The following is a 20,353-nucleotide window of genomic DNA, read 5'->3' on the forward strand; positions in this document are numbered from 1 at the left end:
ATGTTACTTCATGGCATGTCTCCATCTGAGACAAGCGCAGTGGAACTTAAAAGTTCCATTCAAAGACAAAAGGAGCACATTTGTGTTACAGGACAGTTCAGAGGCTTCCTGCCTTCATTCCAGTCTGACCAAAGGTTTGCCTTTACAAAATCCTTCTCACCAAAATGTTTTGATAATAAATGTGTCCAACCTAGGCTGGGAAGCTCACACACAAGGGTCTGATACTTAAAGCTATTTGTCTGTTCAAGAAAAGTGCTATCACATAAATTTCAGGAGAACTTTGAGCTATAATGAATGCTGTATAGGAGTGGTTCCTAAACCTGTTCTCGAATCCTCCCCCGACTGGTCAGTCAGATTTTGAGAATATCCACAATGAATATACATGTGATAGATATGTATGTACTGCCTCTATTACCGTATTTCCACGACAATAACCCGCCCACGTATATAACCCGCCCACACACATAACCCGCAGGTTTTCAAGATTTATGAAAAAAAGTTTTAATATACCCCGCCTCCTCATATAACCCGCAATTCAAAAAAAAAATAAATTTTTAAATACCTGTCGGAGGGCCGCGTGGGTCCAGGCGGGCGGCGGGAGCCGGGTGGTCGCGTGTTAAATCTAGGCCGCGGGCGGGTGGGCGCTTGTTCCAGGCGGGGGCGGGTGGACGCGCGTTAGTTCGAGACGGCCGGCGGGTGGTCGCGTGTTAAATCTAGGCCGGGTCGCACAGGCGCGCATTCATTCACTGCCGGTGGGGGCAGCCCCCACCGGCAGTGAATGAATGCGCGCCGAAAGCAGCTTGTTCCAGGCGGCGGTGGCGGGTGGACGCGCGTTAGTTCGAGGCGGGTGGTCGCGTGTTAAATCTAGGCCGGGTCGCTCAAGGCAATCTAGGCCGGGTCGCTCAAGGCAGTCACATGCCGTGACGTCACGGCATGTGACTGCCTTGAGCATCGAATCGCAGGGGTCGCATTCATTCATCCAGGCGGAGGAGCCGGCTGCTTTCGCCGCTACTGCCTTGAGCGCCGAAAGCAGCCGGCAGCGGCAGCTGAAAGCAGCCGGCTCCTCCGCCTGGATGAATGAATTCATTCACTGCCGGTGGGGGCTGCCCCAGCCCCCACCGGCAGTGAATGAATGCGACCCCTGCGATTCGATGCTCAAGGCAGTCACATGCCGTGACGTCACGGCATGTGACTGCCTTGAGCGACCCGGCCTAGATTGCCTTGAGCGACCCGGCCTAGATTTAACACGCGACCACCCGCCTCGAACTAACGCGCGTCCACCCGCCACCGCCGCCTGGAACAAGCTGCTTTCGGCGCGCATTCATTCACTGCCGGTGGGGGCTGCCCCCACCGGCAGTGAATGAATGCGCGCCTGTGCGACCCGGCCTAGATTTAACACGCGACCACCCGCCGGCCGTCTCGAACTAACGCGCGTCCACCCGCCCCCGCCGCCGCCTGGAACAAGCGCCCACCCGCCTGCGGCCTAGATTTAACACGCGACCAATCAGGAAGCGGCCGGGCGCAGGGATAGGACGGACTCCTCTCAGCTGCAGCCTATTCAGAGTCGGGAAACTTTATTGGTTGTAAAATTTTTTCTGGATAACCCGCCCACGTTTATACCCCGCGGGGGGCATGCGGGGTAGGTAAAAACGCACATTACCCGCGGGTTATATGCGTGGAAATACGGTACATGCAAATTTATTTCATTTGTAACTCATGTGTGATAGAACCCGGATAATAATCTCGGAAGCCATATCTCACACTTACAGGATAGGTTTTTTTCTCACTTATTTCAAGGAGATCCTTCCCTATCATGTTTTCTCTAGTCCTCCCGTTCTTACCTTTGGGGCACCAATAGCTGAATAGGATTTTGCATGGTTTGTTAACCAGCTGGAGAATGGGATTTTTTTTTTAAATTAGGATTCTAGTCAAACACTAAACTTTTTTTTTTTCTGGCATGTTGGTAGAAAAATCACAATCGTCCATACCGAGCTCAGAAATGATTCACTTACACTTGTTTTCCTTGTTTAAAAGCGAGCAATCATTTTATGGTTGAGTTCTCTTCATTACTTCTAGCAGATGTTTTTGCATGGGAGACACTGGATTCATTTTGCACAGTTACAACCTTCTCTTCATCTGCAGGAATAATGCCACTCTTGTAACACTGCAGCTCCTCTTGGATACAGGGTGGTCAATGAAGGACTTTTATGGTAAAGTCAGCTTTCATCCTAGTAACACAAGGGATCCGCATCTCAATGAGCACAGGGAAGTTTTCACCGCATAGGCTGATCACAACAGCCTGTCAGTTCATTTCTTTTCTGGGATTTGTGTTAGTGTGAATTTCTGTGACTTTAAGCATTTCTACAGGAAGGACATGGGAGGGGTGAGGAGTGCTGTGGGGAAGGTGGCAGAAATGCATTGGCCCCTGGGTGCCGGACACCTCGGTATCCCTCTGACTTGTGGCCGCCTACATTTGCAGATCTGCAATATCTCAAAGGGTTCCATGCATAGGAGGTGAGCCTTTTACAATGGAAAGGAGGCTCTAGAATGAGGGGTCATGAGATGAGGTTGAAAGGGGTAAATTCAGGAGTAATCTTAGGAAATATTTCTTTACAGAGAGGATGGTGGATGTGTGGAACAGCCTCCCAGTGGAAGTGGGAGAGCAAAAACAGTATCTGAATTCAAGAAAGCATAGGATAAATACAGGTGATGTCTAAAGAAGTGATGAGAATTACAATGCTAAATTAATTGGACGGATGGGCAAACTGGATAGGCCGTCATGTTTCTATGTTTCAAATGCTTCATTGGTGTCACCAAGCAGCAGGCTCTTTGGCGGCCTGGGGGGAAGAGAAAGTGGGTCTTGAAATGCCATAGCGGTGGCATTGGAGAGCCAGCGCTGCTTTTGCTGGTGGAGGATTGGGACTTGAGACACTGCAGATGCTTTTGCCCACATTTGCTTCCAGTATTTGCTGGAGGCTGTGAGACACTGCATCTTCAGCTCTGGAGCTGCTCTTTAATCTTTAATTAGGGTGAAAATTGGTTTAAACTGGTTGTTATTTTTGGAAAATCCAGGAATTTATGGGTAAAAATTGGTTGAAACTGAAAACGAAGAACCCTAGTCATGTGTCACCACCTTGCTGGGGGAAGGGGGGAGGGGTTGAGATAGATAAGGGGGAAGGTGTTTGTAGTTTTTTGCTTATTTACAGCCGATACAGTACAGTGCACTCCGATGGAGCGCACTGTTAACCTGCCATTGGACGCGCGTTTTCGACGCGCTAGCGTTACCCCTTACTCAGTAAGGGGCCGAAAACGTGCATCCAATCCCCCAAACCTAATAGCGCCCGCAACATGCAAATGCATGTTGATGGCCCTATTAGGTATTCCCGCGCAATTCAGAAAACAAAATATGCAGCCAAGCTGCACATTTTGCTTTCAGAAATTAGCGCCTACCCAAAGGTAGGCGCTAATTTCTTCGGGCACCGGGAAAGTGCACAGAAAAGCAGTAAAAACTGCTTTTCTGTCCACCCTCTGACTTAATATCATGGCGATATTAAGTCTGAGGTCCCGAAGGGTAAAAAAAGTAAAAAAAAAATAAAATTTTTTTTTTAAATTTGAAGTCGGCCCACGGCTGTCGGGTTGAAAACCGGACTTTCAATTTTGCCGGCGTCTGGTTTCCGAGTCCGTGGCTGTCAGCGGGCTCGAGAACCGACGCCGACAAAATTGAGCGTCGGCTGTCAAACCCGCTGACAGCCGCCGTTCCGGTCCAAAAGGAGGCGCTAGGGACGCGCTAGTGTCCCTAGCGCCTCCTTTTCCCTGTTTTTTACCACCGGGCCTCATTTAAATTCAGAATCGCGCGCACAATGCCCGCTCTCCCGCGGACTTTACTGTATCGGCCCGTTAGTAATTGAGGATGAATTGAATTGAATGCCTTATTGTATTTTAATATAGTATATTTTTGCTGTATTTGTATATTTTCTTAATGTCAGCTACTCTGACTTCTCTAGAAAAGAACAGGATATAAAATGAAATGGAAATGAAAAATTTCTCTGAAGCTTAACTCTGTACCTGCCTCTAAACTTAATTCTTTCTCTCCCACTCCCTCGACAGTCTATAATCCAGCCCACCCCTTATTGAATTGACTCACTTTATACTTAAATCTAGGGATGTGCAAGTGGAGTTCCCAGATACTTGCCAGGATGCTGGGCTTGATAGACCTTTGATCTGAACCAGTATGGCATATCTTATGTTCTTATGCTTGTACTAAGATTTTTCTTTACCTTGTGTTAGGGTTACAAGCCTTTACATATGATTATAAAAGATTGATACATTTCATCTTATTAAATGCTTTAGAATAATTTTGCCTTTCTGGTTGTTAAAAAAAAAAAAAAAAAAATTATTGCAGAAGTTTTCCCTTTAGCCCACAGTGGAATAGTCCAATGATTGTTCTTCAGCTGTCATGGTGACAACTCTACTAAAGTGAAGAGGCAGGGGCAAATCCATCTGCTTTTATGCAATATATTAGCTTTCTGCCTGTTCTACTCTAAATATGAGACTGTATTATTTTTTACTACTTTTTTCTTAGGTTGTTGGCTTTGCGAATCTGGCATTAATGAACCCATCCTCCAGTCTTACAAGAAATTCAGCAAGTTACATAGCTCCTTGGAGTCGCATTTTGAGATATGGTGTCTCCACTGCTCTTTGGTTAGCTATCGGCTTATTTCAGGTGCTGACTTAATTTTATCTTTACATTTCACGCTTATGTTGTAGCATGAATAATTTTTTAGTGTCATTTATTTCTTGGAAATTATTCCAGAAGAGATAGATTACTAAACCAAAATGTATTTTATTACAGATTCTGTTCTTTGCTGTCTTCTATGAAAGGTTTATAGAAGATAAAATAAGACAGTTTGTTGACCTTTGCTCTATGTGTAATGTAAGTATATTTTATTTCTATGATCTAAAGGGTTGTTTCTTTTTTAAATTTTAAAACATTGTTTTAAAATACCACATACAATTTTTAAGTGAAGAGAACACCACAAACTTTTAAATTTACTTTCTTCCTCAACAAGCAGGGCTGAATTAGCAAAGACACGTGGTGACATCATCCAACAGCAATAAACACTCTTCTGTCTTAGCTCGTAAAGCTTTAGCTGTACTAAGCACGTGTGGAATTCCCATGCAGGCGTTGCTTCTTGAGCCCCTCAGTCTTTTGTTGTCTGAGCATCAGCACAGACATGTACCCTATCTCTTTTTCTAAGTTCTTTTGATATGCTGCCTCACTGCCTCAGCAGCCCCCAAACACCTCTTCTTAATGTTCTTAAAAAAAACAAAAAACACAACTTTCTTCACAGAGAATACCCACAGGAAGAAGCCTACCTTCACCAGCTTCAAGGACTGCATTTACTTAGGAAAATGTTCATTGCTGATGGACAAGATACCTGCTACTGGTGCCTAGGACCAAATCATGATCAGTCTAACTGCTACCACTGTGACCGAATATCCCTGTACTCTCAGAAGTCCAAAGCTTGGAAATGGAGTTGCTGCATAAGTATCTGAAGAGCTGCAGTCACCTCCCGGAGCAGAGTTTCTTCTAGCTCCCCAGGTGCTGAGTTGAGTAGGAGCGCCTCTAGTAAGCCTCTCCCCTTGTTGGAGCAGACTTGGGGCCCCTCCACCTTTTTGCAGGTCAGGTAAACAGAAAAAAGTTCTCAGGCATTGCAAGTCCTTTGCATACACCACAGAGCCTAGGGGCCTAGTCATAAGAAGCGCCATTTTTTGTAGCTGCCAGCACAAAAGCACCAAGCCTTGGTACTGAAAACACAGTCAATGCATATAGCACCAGCGTCATCAATGCACCATTTGTCAACACATGGAGAACAAGCACCGTTGACATATTGTGCTCTGGCATTCCTGCCTCAGCGTGAGGATTGGCACTATTGATGCACCAAGCCTCAGTGCTACCAATGCAGCTTTCATCAAGTCACTAGTCACTTAAGGAGCTGTTGCGCCCTTCGATCGCAGATGGCTGCGACCTTTGCTGCTCACCTCATTTTGCCCAGTAGCTCTGATTCTGGCTAAGATGGCCACCTCTGCACGCCGACCTTCCTGGCATTCCCGGGATGGTGAGGGCAATCCTGGTCGCCATCTTGAATCTTTTGTGACCTAGGGTGCTCGCGCCTGCCGCCTCCTTATGCACGTCATGGCGGGAACCTCAGGGGCGTCCCCTCCGCATGATGTCACTGCCTTACATGTATTTAAACCTACTGGACTTTCCTACCTACGAGTTAGCAAGGATTCCATCTTGCTTAATTCCTTACTCTGAGACGCTTCTCATTGATGTTCCTGAATCCAGACTGAGTGCCTCAGGTACCCGCTCCTCGGGGGCCTTGCTGCACTCAGGGCTATCCGCTCCTCTGAGAGCCTCATCTGCCTGTCTCACATTCACCAGCTAAGTGAGTTCTCCTGCATCGGGTCTCCACAGCTGATACTACGAATTCTCTACTGCATCGTGAGTACAAGACCTCTACATCACCACATCTGTCTTGCTGTGTGGATCCTCGGGTTACCCCGCTCTGCGGACCACTACCGGATCCACGCTGTCTTGTGCCGGTTGCCAACACCTACCTCCGGCCTACCCCATGCTGCGGACCACTACCGAAGCTACAATGCACAAGGTATACTAAGAAGCAAGTACTGTAAGTACTGTCTGGGTTACCCCGCTCTGCGGACCACTACCGGATTTACGCTATCTTGTACCAGTTACTCATATCTGCCTCCGGCCTACCCCGCGCCGTGGACCACTACCGGAGTTACCACGCACAAGACCTATCAAGAAGCAAGGATTCCCCGGGTTACCCCGCCCTGCGGACCACTACCAGATAATCCATCTCGGGTCTTCTGTTTCCAGGACTGAGTTACAAACCCGCTCCTCAGGTTTCTCTTTGCTGTATAATAAATATTCTTTGTCTCCTGTGTCCATCACTACTGAGACTTCGCCTATCGTGGAGAGTCCCCACAGGGCTCCTCGCTGTGGGTGGAGTCAGCTCTCTCCAAGACCCAAGGGCCCACAAACCAAGTTAAAACATAACAGGAGCATGACAGGTGGACAGAGAAATAGATTCAACTTACCTCCTCCTGTTTCAAAGGAAACTTCCACATCGAGAATTCTGAAGCAAGGCCTGCATCTGTACAGTCCAAATCCTATCTGCATAGCAGTCCTTGGACCAAGTGGCAGAGTTGATTAAAATTTTACTTCACTTGTGGCTCAAAACAATGACTGTATTCTTCAACCTTTCTTTTTTAGACTATCAGATTTGCTTTGTCAAGGAATCCCTTTTACCCCTGACCCCAGGTAGTTCATGTCCTCACTACTGTCTTGCAGCCAAGTCCAACCAGTCAGAGGACGTTCACCAGAAATACTTTCCTCCAAGTAACCAATGACCCATTCTCAATTGCTTTAATCATTGGGGTCCTGGATCAGTGTCCTGTCTCTCCTCAGATCAGAGGAAGGATCAATGGGAATCCCTTCCAACCCTCTACCTGAGCCTCTAAAACTCTCATCTCCACCTGAAGACCTCTCCTATTCCAGAGTTTTGGAAAAATTGGGTTGGGCACTAGGAGTCAATAACCATATGGATAAGGACCTTCACATGGAAGTCTTTGGCCTTCTCCAGATTTTAGACTCTCAGCAGATCTAGCAGCCTTTCTGATCCATTTGTTTCTGCAAGAATTAGAGATGGGAATGTGGGAGTACCTGATTTCCTGTGGCCCAGTAGCCAAGAAATTGGACTTACATTATAAAGTCCAGAAAACTCTGGGATTTGGGGTAATATAGCTATCTCACCATGGTTGAGTTAGCATTAAAACAAGCAAAAAAAACCAAGGATATTTTCCAACACTCCACCGAAAATATCTCAGATTGCTGGACAATTTTGGGAAGAAGGTATTAGAGTTCCATGCTTAATGCATACTTCTGCACACTAGTTTTACATGGTGTAATATTTTCATGATTGCATTCAAAAATTGAAATGTCTCCTTACCCCACTCGAGGGCACCTCTGCATACCACACTGCTTCTGGATGAGGAAGAGTGTGTATATATCATCTGATTTGATCAGTGTATGAGGCATTTGATACGACAGCCCACACCTCCTCAGCCTACATTGGAGCATGCTAAATAATTTGGTTAAGAGTGAGCAGTTTGCGTGACAATGTCCATGATTAAACTAGCAGACATTCCCTGCCTAGGAGATCACCACTTCAGAGACAAACTCAGAGAAACATTTGCTTAGTCAATGAACACGTGATAGCTCAATTGCTCTTAATTAGCTCTATTCAACAGTCGACTGCAAGATGATCATGCTTTCAAAGGTTCCTCTTCTGGCAATTCCAGTGATGCCATGCTCCTACTCTGCTTCGTCAGCAACAACAACTTCCAGCTCGAGATCAACAGCATGAAAGGCACCAACCAAAAGCCACAAAAGGCTCAGTCAAAACTTGACCAAGTTTTTGACCAGCTTCCAGACACAGAATTCAACCTGTCTAGTATGGGAGAGAATTCATTGCTACCTAGAGGAATGGTGCAAGATCACCAAAGATTGCTGGGTTCTCAAGATTGTGGAATCTGGTTATTGCTTGCACTTCTCCCAAATTTCCACACTTCCTCATTGCTCGGCATTCAATCCGAATCTGTCTCACTCAGCACAGCTCTGCCTGGAGGTAGTCGCTTCTCAGTCAGTGGGCAACAGAACCTGTTCTATACGATCAGCATAGCTACTACTACTATTTCCTTATCCTTAAGAAATCCAGAGGTTTGAAATCTTTCCTGAATTTAAGAAGTCTGAATAGGACTCTGTTTTGGGAGAAATTCAAATGAATTTACTCCACACCATTCTGCCTTTCATCCAGGCGGGGGAATGGATGTATGCTCTGGATCTGAAGGGCGCATATGCTCACATACCCATTTATTCCTCCCACTGGCACTATCATCACTTAGTGATGAAATCCTCTCACTATCAGTACCTGGTGCTCCACTTTGGTCTCTCAGTGGTGCACTGAGGGACTTTACCAAATGCCTATCTGTAGAAGCTGTATATCTGTGCTGTCAGGGCATCTGTGCTTTCCCTTACCTGGACGACTGGCTGGTGACTTCCGCATCCCAGGAAGGAGTGTTGACCTCAATGAAGAAGATAATTCAACTCCTACAATCGCAAGGATTCCTAATACACTTTGGAAAATTGACCCTGACCCCTTCCCAGAAAATCAAATTCATTGAGGCTTGGATAGGTTCTCTACAAGAGAAAGTGTTTCTTCCTTCAGATCATGCAAATGTTCTCAGATCCCTGACTTATCAATTGCTGAACACAGATCAAAAAGCAGCCAGGGAAGTGCTAGTTATTCTGGGCCACATGGCAACAGCAGTTCATATAGTATCTCTAGCTTACCTCCATATGCGACTCCTGCAATGGGGCCTGCGCTCCAACTGGAACCAGTTAACTTGGCTTTAGTGAATGTTTAAACCCCAAAAAAGAGCCCAAATTGATTTCCACCTTATAATTCAATACAAGAAAAAAGTAAATCATATGTACTTGTTTTTCAAATTCAAGCCATTCATAAGTAAGGAAGGAAATTACTTTTCTTTACTTTCTTTATTTCTTGTCTACTTTTTTTCTTATTTCTCTTTTCTCTTTTGCCGCATCAGCAAGCCTGACAACGTACCTCATAGGTTTTCAAACTGAGGCCGTCCAGACTTTTAATCATTTGCGGTATAAGAGTGTCCAAAAATTTATAAAGGCGTTGATAATCCTTCAATCGTACACACAACGATCTTAAATGCAGGCTCAAGCATACTTGAGCTCTCCGCTTTAGCTCTAGCTCTACAATGGCCGGTGTTTCGTGGGAAAAAGCTTCATCAGGAGCTGTCAATGTTTTGTTTCTTTTCACAATGACTAAATCATCGCTTCTTTTTTACTTCTGTTCATATTCCTGTATCAAAAAAAGTTATGTTGTAATTATCTATCAAGTTACATATTATATTACTTATGTTGTGTTGGCAACTGGTCCAACCTTTCATTAGGACAATCCTTGTCTCGAACAACCTTCAGAGCAGAGGAAAAGAGACCATCAATTTGTCAGCTGTCAGCTTAAAAAGAAAGGCTATCCAATCAGAAAGCACACGAGCTGGATGACATCATTAACTATGAATATGTAGCAACCACACATCGTCAAATGGCATAAAATTATAGAAATACATTCAATTCTAGGTCTAAATTTAGACCTTTAGGATGTATTGTGTCAAGGTGGTGTTTTCTGTTCCGCTTGCAAGAGTTTTTTTATTTAACTCTCCCCCACGCCAGTGTGGAGGGATCTGTTCGATTACACACGCTTTAAGCTCATCAAATTTCTGACCTTCTCAAGGCAATGTGGAACCAAAGGTGCACTGCTCCGATTGGTTGTCAAACTTGATCGATGTTCTATCATCCTAGTTTTCAGCTGATGCTTGGTTTTCCCCACGTAAAACATTTCACATGGACATTTGATTATGTAAATTACTCCAGTTGATTTACATGTGGTGTGTTGTCTGAGTTGTACAGTGAACTGAATAGCATCAAAATAAACACTGGTCATCAACATCATAATCGAACAGCCTGAACAGGAACCACAAGCCATGTGTGAACCACCTCTGTGTGTAGAATGCTGGATAGTGGAGTCTGAACGTACTAATTGGTCTTTTAAACTGGAGCCTTTTGTGTAAGTGAATCTAGGTTTAGAATCAAATTCAGCGTGTGTCTGTAGGATGTGCCAGTTTTGGAATATGACCTCTTTCATAATGGGTGCCAACGGAGAAAAAGGTACCACGTATGTCAGTACATCATCTTCTTCACTATTGCGTTTGTGCTGGCTCAGTAAGAAACACCCGGGTTTCCCTCTTCCACACAGCTAACTTTCCTTCTACTCAGTTCTCAGGCAAAGATCTTTTAAGTTTGAAATTGTTTATTGTACAGATCATTTTCCATTACAATTACATTACAATTGTCGCTTTCCAAACGCATATGCTTCTAGCAGAGATCTTTGCAGCTGGAGATAGGCAGGAGAAGGGAGATGGAGTTTCTTGGGATTCAGGGTGAGAAGGCAAGGGGTTCTGAAGCTGATTAGTCTTTAGAATTAAAGCGATGAGAAGAAATGTAAAAAAGCTAATTGTATTACAGAGGCTGCAGGCACTTCTAGCTTTGAGGCAGCATGCTTGAGACTGACTAACAGTCTTGGAGAGTGATTACAGGAAACGTTCCTACAAGCTGGGGCTAGAGGGTGAGATCCAATGGTAGCGAGCCTAGGATCCATGTGACGCAGGGGGGAGCATGAAGGGCAGTTCCTTGAGCCAATAAGGCACTTAAGAAGACTCAAGTTAGATTGAGAGAGCATGCTGACCCTTCCCAATGAGAGAAGCAGAGGGGAGGGAGTTTCTCTTAAAGGCAAAACTCCCCTTAAAGGCAGGGCTCACAGGCTTTTATCATGGGTTACAAATAAGGGCTGCACTAGACATAGTTAAACTGCAGTGTATGAACAGATGCCAAAATGTACCCACTGCTGGGGACAGAACAGCGTGGTAGAAAAAGCCAATCGTGATTAATATGTTTGGCTCTCAAAAAAGCATGTTCCACACAACATTTAGGGTAACCCCATTCTAAAAAAACGATGACTTAAATTTTTAGCTTGAAGTAGGTATTCTTCAATTGATGAGCACAAATGTCGGACCCTGAACAATTGATTCATCGGTAAATTTTCTTTTAACCTCCGTGGATGAACACTGGTAAAGTGTAATAGAGTATTACTACTCACAGGTTTACGAAACAATGTAGTATTAAAGCCATGTGCTTCCTTTGAGATCAATATGTCTAAAAATGAAATTTGTCTGTATTGAATATTAGCTGTGAAATGTAAATGTGAGTTATAGGAATTCAACCACGTGAGGAACCTTTCAAACATCTCTTTTGTACCTTGCCAGATAATAAAAATATCGTCAATGTACCGCTTCCTAGTAAAAATATATTGAAAAAAAGGGTAATTATGATTGATCATTTTTCTTCGAAGGTTCCCATGTAAATGTTTGCTGAATCCGGGGCCATCGTGGCACCCATCGCGGTGCCACGAATCTGCTGGAAAAACGTCTGTTCATACGCAAAAAAAATTTTTTGTAAGAGCAATCTGTAATAAGGATTACAAAAAATCAGATGGAATACGGAGCGGTCTGGGATGAGACTCAAAAAATGTCATGGCAATATCAATAACCTCTTCTTGAGGAATACACGTATATAGAGACTTGACGTCTAAAGTCACAAAAAAGAAAGATTCCGTGTCACAGTGCATACTCTCTAAGAAAATTATCATCTGTTGGGAGTCTTTTATAAACGAAGGTAGTTTAGACACAAAAGGAGCCAAGAAATGGTCTACAAATTGTGACAGAGGTTCTAACAAAGAACCCCTACTAGAGACAATGGGTCTACCAGGGGGATTTATTATATTTTTGTGAATCTTTGGTAGGAGGTAGAATATGGGACCCGAAGTATACTTTTTCACTAAAAAATTAACTTCTTTGGTTGTCAAAAAACCCTGTTGTCCTCCTTCTGTAACTAAGTTTTCAATTTCTAATAGTAGTTGAGGAGTCGGATCTCTGTCTAATGGTTGGTAAAACTCAGAATTTTGCAATTGACGTGCAACTTCAGCAGTGTATTGTGTTCTAATAGTACTATTTTGTGAGTGACTGGAATGCTATCTTAAACAAATGTAGCTTAGTCATGATGATATTGATCATTAAAACAGCGCAAAAAAGAAAGATACTGAGCTGCAACAAGAGATACAGACTATCAAAAATGACTTGGCCTCCTCTATTGATTTGAACACTTTCAATGAACAACTGGCAACATTGAATGATTCTATTGAAAATTACGATCTGAGATCAACAAGAATAAACTACAGAAATTCAATAGGGATGAACGAGATTATATCAAAGGTTATGTCTACCCCTGGATGTCTGAAGATAAAATGAAAGATGACACTCACAAGATTACCTTGGATTCAAACAGTGATGATTCCTCAGGGGATGAATTGCAAGCTAGACGAGGTCCCAGTTCTAACAATTTGGCACAAGACAATCGTTTTTTAGGATCACGTGGTCGGACCAGCCGCCGGTCTTTTACAACAAGAGGCAGAGGCAAGTCGTGGTTAGAAGAGATTAAGTACAACCCATGGCAAACGCAATCCCAAATGAACCGGAATCTCTAATTTTGAATGTATCTAATGTGTCTTTAGATTCGGCACAAACACAAGTTTTGAATAAAGGGTTATGGTTTATGGTTTCATTAGTTTTATATACCGTCACATCGGACGAGCCTTCACAATCGTAATAGACAAGGAAATACATTAAATACAATAAATAGTAATAACAGCTAAAATGCTATCTAAAGAAAGAGAGAATACTCTAATATAGCTGTTAAAGTACCTAAAAATATTAAAAATAACATCTTAATGTAAAAGTGCATAAGATATAAAACAATATTATACCTCTAAAACAATAAAACACATACATCATGAAACTACAATGTCAAAAATAAAATAGTAAAAAATAAAATAAGTAAAATAGAAGTCAAGCTTGCGGGTGCCTGTCATTCATTCTCTGAGTATGCACATTTAAAGAGCCATGTTTTGAGTTCTGCTTTGAATTTCTTTTTGTCTTCTTGTAACTGTATTTGCATAGGAAGAGTGTTCCAAAGCTTGCGGCCCGCTATCGATATTGCTCGCTCCCTTACTTGACTGAGTCGAGCTGAATTTATAGTTGGAATTGACAATAATCCCTTATTCGCTGATCTCAAATTTTTTTGTGGGATATGTAAACGCAAAGAGGTATTAAGCCATTCAGTTCTTTGACCATAAATTAAATTATGTACTATGCATGCAGTTTTGTATTGTATTCGATAGTTAATCAGCAGCCAATGCAAAGATATCAAAATTGGTGTATGATCACACTTTCTATTCCCAGTTAAAATCCTGGCAGCGGCATTCTGCAATACCTAGTTAACGTTTGTACCCACTCCTAAAGCTAAATTGTTTAATTTAGAGGTATCATTATTCAAATTTGTTCGTAAATTTTACAACAAGCATTTTTTTGCTGATAAACCCCACTGGCATTGATATATCATTGTTCAAAAATTCCTCTACCTGGTGTCCATCAGGTCCTCCAGACCCGATTATTTTTACATTTCATCAGGCTGCTTTATGCAATTTACGTCGGCTATTCACTAACAAACAAAAATTTGGTATCCTAACAGAATAATTCAAAGCTATTCAAGTTCTACGTGATAATCAAGATTTAATCATCAAGCCAGCAGATAAGGGCAGGAAAATAGTACTATTAGTAAGAACACAATACACTGCTGAAGTTGAATGTCAATTGCAAAATTCTGAGTTTTACCAGCCATTAGGCAGTGATCCGACTCCTCATCTACTATTAGAAATTGAAAACTTAGTTACAAAAGGAAGATAACTGGGTTTCTTGACAACAAAAGAAGTTAATTTTTTAGCGAAAAAGCATCCTTTGGTTCCCATATTCTACCTCCTACCAAAGATTCACAAAAATATAATAAATCCCCTGGTAGACCCATTGTCGCTAGTAGGGGTTCTTTGTTAGAACTACTTTCACAATTTGTAGACCATTTTTTGACTCCTTTTGTGTCTAAATTACCTTCATGTATAAAAACTCCCAACAGATGATACTTTTCTTAGAGAGTATTCACTGTGACACGGAATCTTTATTTTTGGTGACTTTAGACGTCGAATCTCTGTATACGTGTATTCCTCAAGAAGAGGCTATTGATATTGCCATGACATTTTTGAGTCCCGTCTCAGACCGTACCGTATTCCATCTGATTTTTTGTTATCCTTATTACAGATTGCTGTTACAAAAAAATCTTTTTTGCGTATGAACAGATGTTTTTCCAGCAGATTCGTGGCACCGTGATGGGTGCCACGATGGCCCCGGATTTAGCAAACCTTTACATGGGAGCCTTCGAAGAAAAATGGATCAATCATAATCATCCTTTTTTTCCAATATATTTTTACTTGGAAGCGGTACATTGACAATATTTTTATTACCTGGCTGTTGTTATTTGTGATAATTGTGGGTGGATTCTTGGGGCTGGTGGCAGATGACCACGCCCCCGGGGGAAGATCCCGAGAGGGGCCACCGGTCAGGCTCAGAGTTGGGAGACAGATACACACTAGATCTTTTATTAAACTGTATAGTGAACCACCAGAGGTGGCAGTAGTGAGCTGGAAGAGCCCGGCTGGGCTGTAGTCCCTCAAGTACTGGAACAGCGATCCCAGGATGGCTGAGATATAGAGAAACTGAATATAGTGAGTAGGCAGAGTATGCAGAGTTCAGAAATGGACCCTTGATGGTAACACTCACACAATAGTCTCTTGAAGCAGCCCCAAGGCTAGAATCAAGTAGGCCCTCGAGGAGTGAGTACCTGGTTCCAGGGAAAGCCCTGAGAGAGAGATGGTAACTCACTGGTGTTGTAGGCAGCGGTGACTTCCTGGCAGAAGTTGTATTTGGTAGCAGGTCCGGGAACGTGGGCCCTCGAGGAGCGAGTACCTGTTCCAGACTGCGACCTGAAAAGCAAGAGAGAGAGCGAGGCCCCCTAGGAGTGGGTACCCCTGGTAAAGTCCGAGTAGGCAGATAACAAGGTATGCAGAGAGCGAATCCCATCTGCAGCGATACCTGGAGGAAGCCCTTGCTAACTCGAATAGCTAGCAAAAACGAAGACCTTAAGTATCCGGTGAGGATGTCATCTCAGGGGGACGCCCCTGAGGTTCGCGCCACAGCTGGTACTTGAGTCGGGGCCGCACCACGCGCGCGCCCTTAGGCTTCAGGAGAATATGGCGGAAGGCAGCGTCTAGTCGGCACGGGGACGCCGGAGGAGGTCGGCAAGATGACGCCGCAGCAGCCAAACGTCCATCAACCAAAGAGGGAATCGCAAAAGAGGTAAGGTGGACACTTTGCAGCGAACTCAGGTCCACTCAGGATACTTTTCTGTTCATCTGGAATGCAGACCTCACATATGCTTTTGTACTAATTTTGCTGATAGCCAAGACCATGCAAAAAGTGCTCAAGAACTGGGCCTGCCTTATACTTATTGCACCAGCATGGCCCAGACAAATATGGTTTGCATACCTAATACAAATGTCCATCAGTCCCCTGATCCTTCTAGGGGCCAATCTGTCCTTATTGACTCAAAAAGGAGGTCATGTATATGATCTGAACTTTCCCTTTCTCAACTTGATAGCCTGGATATTAAGCACTGATCACTTCACTTTCCTTACCCAAGGAAGTTGAGGACATACTAGTATCTGCCAGTGAACCTTCATCTAGAAGAGCTTAAGGATTAAATGGAAATGATTCTTATCATGGTGTCAACAACGCTCCCTGGACCTATTCACGTGTGAGCCATGATAGCTACTCCAATTCTTGCTTTTTCTTTCCTCCTCAGATCTCACCTCATCACTGAGGGTCTATCTCAGGTCTGTAGCAGCCTACCACATTCATATAGAGCAGGGATGGGCAAACTATGGTCCATGGGCCTAAACCAACCCATCTCTTTCATTTTTGTAGCTCACTCACCTCGCAGCAGTCTTTATAACATCAGGTCTGTGAACACACTGTTTTAACATCATCAGCACTGGCAGGAAGTTGCATACATCAGTGTGTCATTTATGGCCATCAATGATGACGTTGGGTGGGCTGCTCCTGTGCTTCCTTCTGCTGCTTGAACCAGGGGCGGATTGACCTATCGGGGGATCGGGCTTCCCCCGGTGGGCCGGTTTAGCTGGTCACGTGGTCTCGACCGCGTGCAGCCTGCACTCAGCCCAGTGACCTCCATCAATTCAAGGTAGGTGGCGAATTGGTGATTGCAGCCTCGCAGGCCCAGTCAGCCCCCGCTAGAGACCAAGCAGCGGGGACCGAAGAAATAAAAATCGTGGCCGGCGGCGGCCGAAGAAAAGAAGATGGGCCGGCCCGGCACCTCCCAGACAGCCCCTGTGGGAGACCACGCCCACGAGGGCCGAAAAAATGAAGATGGGCGCCGCACAGTCAGCCCCCCGCTAGAGACCAAGCAGCGGGGGCCGAAGAAATAAAAATCGTGGCCGGCGGCGGCCGAAGAAAAGAAGATGGGCCGGCCCGGCGCCTCCCAGACAGCCCCTGCTAGAGACCAGCGGGGGCCGAAGATATAAAAATCGTGGCCGGCGGCGGCGAAAAAATGAACACCGGTGCTGCTAACCCCCGCCGGAGACCAGCTGTTCAGCTGGGGGCCTTAGATCGGCAGAGTGCTTCTGTGTGTGTGTGTATGTGTGAAAGGAATGGCGCTTCTGGGTGGGTGTGTGTGTGAGAAAGGAATGGTGCTTCAGTGTGCTTCTGTGTGTGTGAGAAAGGAATGGTGCTTCTGTGTGTGTGTGTGTGAGGAAGGAATGGTGCTTCTGTGTGAGTGTGTGTGAGAAAGGAATGGTGCTTCTGTGTGTGTGTGTGTGTGTGAGAAAGGAATCGTGCTTCTGTGTGTGTGTGTGTGTGTGTGAGAGAGAAAGGAATGGTGCTTCTGTGTGTGTGTGTGTGTGTGTGTGTGTGTGAGAGAGAAAGGAATGGTGCTTCTGTGTGTGTGTGTGTGTGTGCCTGAGAAAGGAATGGTGCTTCTGTGTGTGTGGTGTATATGTGAGTCAGGGAGGGTGCTTGTGTGAGTCAATGCGTGTGTACGAGAGAGAGATGGAGCATGTTTTTGGCTGGCTTGTGGCTGTGAAAGGAGGGCATGTGTGTGATTGAAATCCTGCGTGTAAGTAAGGGGAGCGAGAGCATTGTGTGATTGAAATCCTGTGTGTAAGTAAGGGGAGCGAGAGCATTGTGTGATTGAGAGAGACTGGCCAGAGAGGCGACGTATGTGTGAAACTGAACAGGGAGATGACTGGTGGTATGTGTGTGCTTGTGTGTGAGAGAGAGATACTGGTTGGGGAGATGATTGGTGTGTGAGAGACAGAAACTGGTCTTGAGGGGGTGACTTGTGTGTGTGTGTGTGAGAGAGAGAGAAGATACTGGTTGTGGTCCCTAAGGAAGAGGTTGTGGTCCCTAAGGAAGAGGACCATGAGGACAGCTTCAGCAGCTACTGCTGCTTCTGGTGTGGCCTGCAAGGGAAAGAAGTAGGAGAACTGCTGGAGAGGGTAAGTAAAGGTGACTTTTTAAATTCATTTTTCTTGACTGACTACCATTTTAATTATTGGGTAGTGTGTGATGTCTTCTGTTTGAAATATTTTATTGGTGTTTTGATAAAGGTTTCAAAATTTGCTTGAGTCTTTAATTATTGGATATTCTATTCATCAGCTGTTTTGAAATTATTTTATTAGTATGATATTATGATTCATGATTTATATATCTTGATTTTATTGATTGTTTCATGAAGAATGGTGACATTTTTGTTTTTCCATTGTTGCACTGTATAGAGTCTGGCGTGATACATTTTACAGTTTAGTTTTTGTCTGCGCATTTCTATTTATACTTTATGTGGCTTTATTCTGTATTTGGTGAGAGTTTGTGTTCTGCATGCAAAGACTGAGATGAAGCATTCTTTTAGCATGTGGTTTCTCTGTAGGGATCTGTAGTAGCTCGGCCTGTTCTGTTTTCCTGATAGGAGGTGTATTGATATTTTAGATTCTGGTGTAATATTTGTGGTATTCTTTTTCATAGGTGGGGTTGTTATTCTTTGAGTTTTGGCAAATAGTACTGTGTTGATACGGGAGGACCATGCCGAAATATAGGGGTGTGTACATATATATGTAAATTATATATGTAAATGTAATTGGGTACCCATGGGCCAGTATGGAGAAAAATCCCCCGGGCCACTATTTTCCCTCAATCCGCCCCTGGCTTGAACATTAATTATTTGGCTCCTTCTCAGGCTGTCCCAAAGCTCCACTTGTCTCTCTTCCTGCCAGCTCCCTTCACTGCCGCTGGTGGAAGGGTAGGTTTACCAGGAAAGGGAGCAGTACAGGTGTGGCAACTCTAAATACGAATTCCAGCCTACGGACACTTCAGTGGCCCTGGAACCATTGCTAGGAAATGCGCCAGAGCAGTCAAGGGCAGCAGTTATTAATATCCTCATGCATTGCCACTGCGTGGGTCAGCTCTTGGCTACATGTGTGCCATGTACAGCCTCCTTACGGGCTCTGAAAAATGACATCAAAGTGGAACGGGACAAGGGAGAGAAGATCTGATGGCATGGGGAGAAGAAAACTGCTGCACAGAAAGGCCAGTGTATTTTTTTTTGGGTAGTTTTAGTTGCTAATCCAATTATGAAAAAAACAAAGTTGCCACCCAATTATAACCAGCAAATCAAAACTCCACTACAAATTCTTTACTTCATATTATTCCTTCTTGTAATCACGTCAGCCAGAATAGTCAGTGAGCTTCGGGCATTGGTACATTACTCTCCTTATATGCAGTTCTTCCACAATATAGAGTGGTGCTCCGCACCCATCCAAAGTTTTTGACAAAGTTGGTGTTAGCTTTTCATATAAATCTTGTCATAGTGCTACTCATGTTCTTTCCAAGGCCACATGCGCAGGAAGGTGAAACAGCTCTTCATTTCTTAGACTATAAAACGGTCTTGGCTTACTACAGGAAAAGAACGCAACCATATCATCATGCCTTGCAACTGTTTAGCTCTTATAATCCTAACCGACTAGGCATAGTAGCGGCCAAACTTGTATTGTCTAATTGACTAGCAGACTATATCGCATATTATGTGCTAGAAGGCCTCCAGAGTACAGGCTCTGTCAAGGCTCAGCAAGTGAGCGCCATGGCTGTAGCAGTGGCTCATCTGCAGGCTGTGCCTATTGAAATCATTTGCAAAGCTGCAACTTGGTCATCTGTGCACACCTTTGTATCCTATTACTGTCTTGCAATCTATCAAGAAGTGACAGTAAATTTGGACAAGCTATTTTGTGTAGCTGTTCACCCAGTAATCTGCTCTCCACGGTGGGGTCCGGGTTTTTTATTCAGTAAATGCACCTCTGCAACCCTCAGTTTCGGACTCCCCATGTATCATGGCTAATTCAGCCCTACTTGTCAACAGAGAACAAGTTTGCTTACTGTAAATGTTGTTCTCCATTGATAGAATAAATTATCCATGCTAAATACCTTCCCACCTCCCTAGAGAGTCAATTACCTAGCTAGATATAGATCTAAAATTGACTGAGGGGCTCATGAGGCAGTACCTGTGTGGGAACTCCCATATCAGTAGAGTAAAAGCTCTATGAGCTAAGAG

At 44.1% G+C, this 20,353-nt stretch overlaps 1 protein-coding gene across 1 annotated transcript in view; it reads left to right on the forward strand.

The window, feature by feature from the left end:
- Positions 1 to 20,353, forward strand: part of TMEM67 (transmembrane protein 67) — a 624,701-nt gene that overhangs the window by 514,700 nt on the left and 89,648 nt on the right. The window contains 2 exon segments of the mRNA XM_029591688.1: positions 4,583 to 4,723; positions 4,853 to 4,933. Coding sequence (XP_029447548.1) covers positions 4,583 to 4,723; positions 4,853 to 4,933 — 222 coding nt within the window.

Source organism: Rhinatrema bivittatum, chromosome 2 (genome assembly GCF_901001135.1).
Source record: "Rhinatrema bivittatum chromosome 2, aRhiBiv1.1, whole genome shotgun sequence".
NCBI lineage: Eukaryota > Metazoa > Chordata > Amphibia > Gymnophiona > Rhinatrematidae > Rhinatrema > Rhinatrema bivittatum.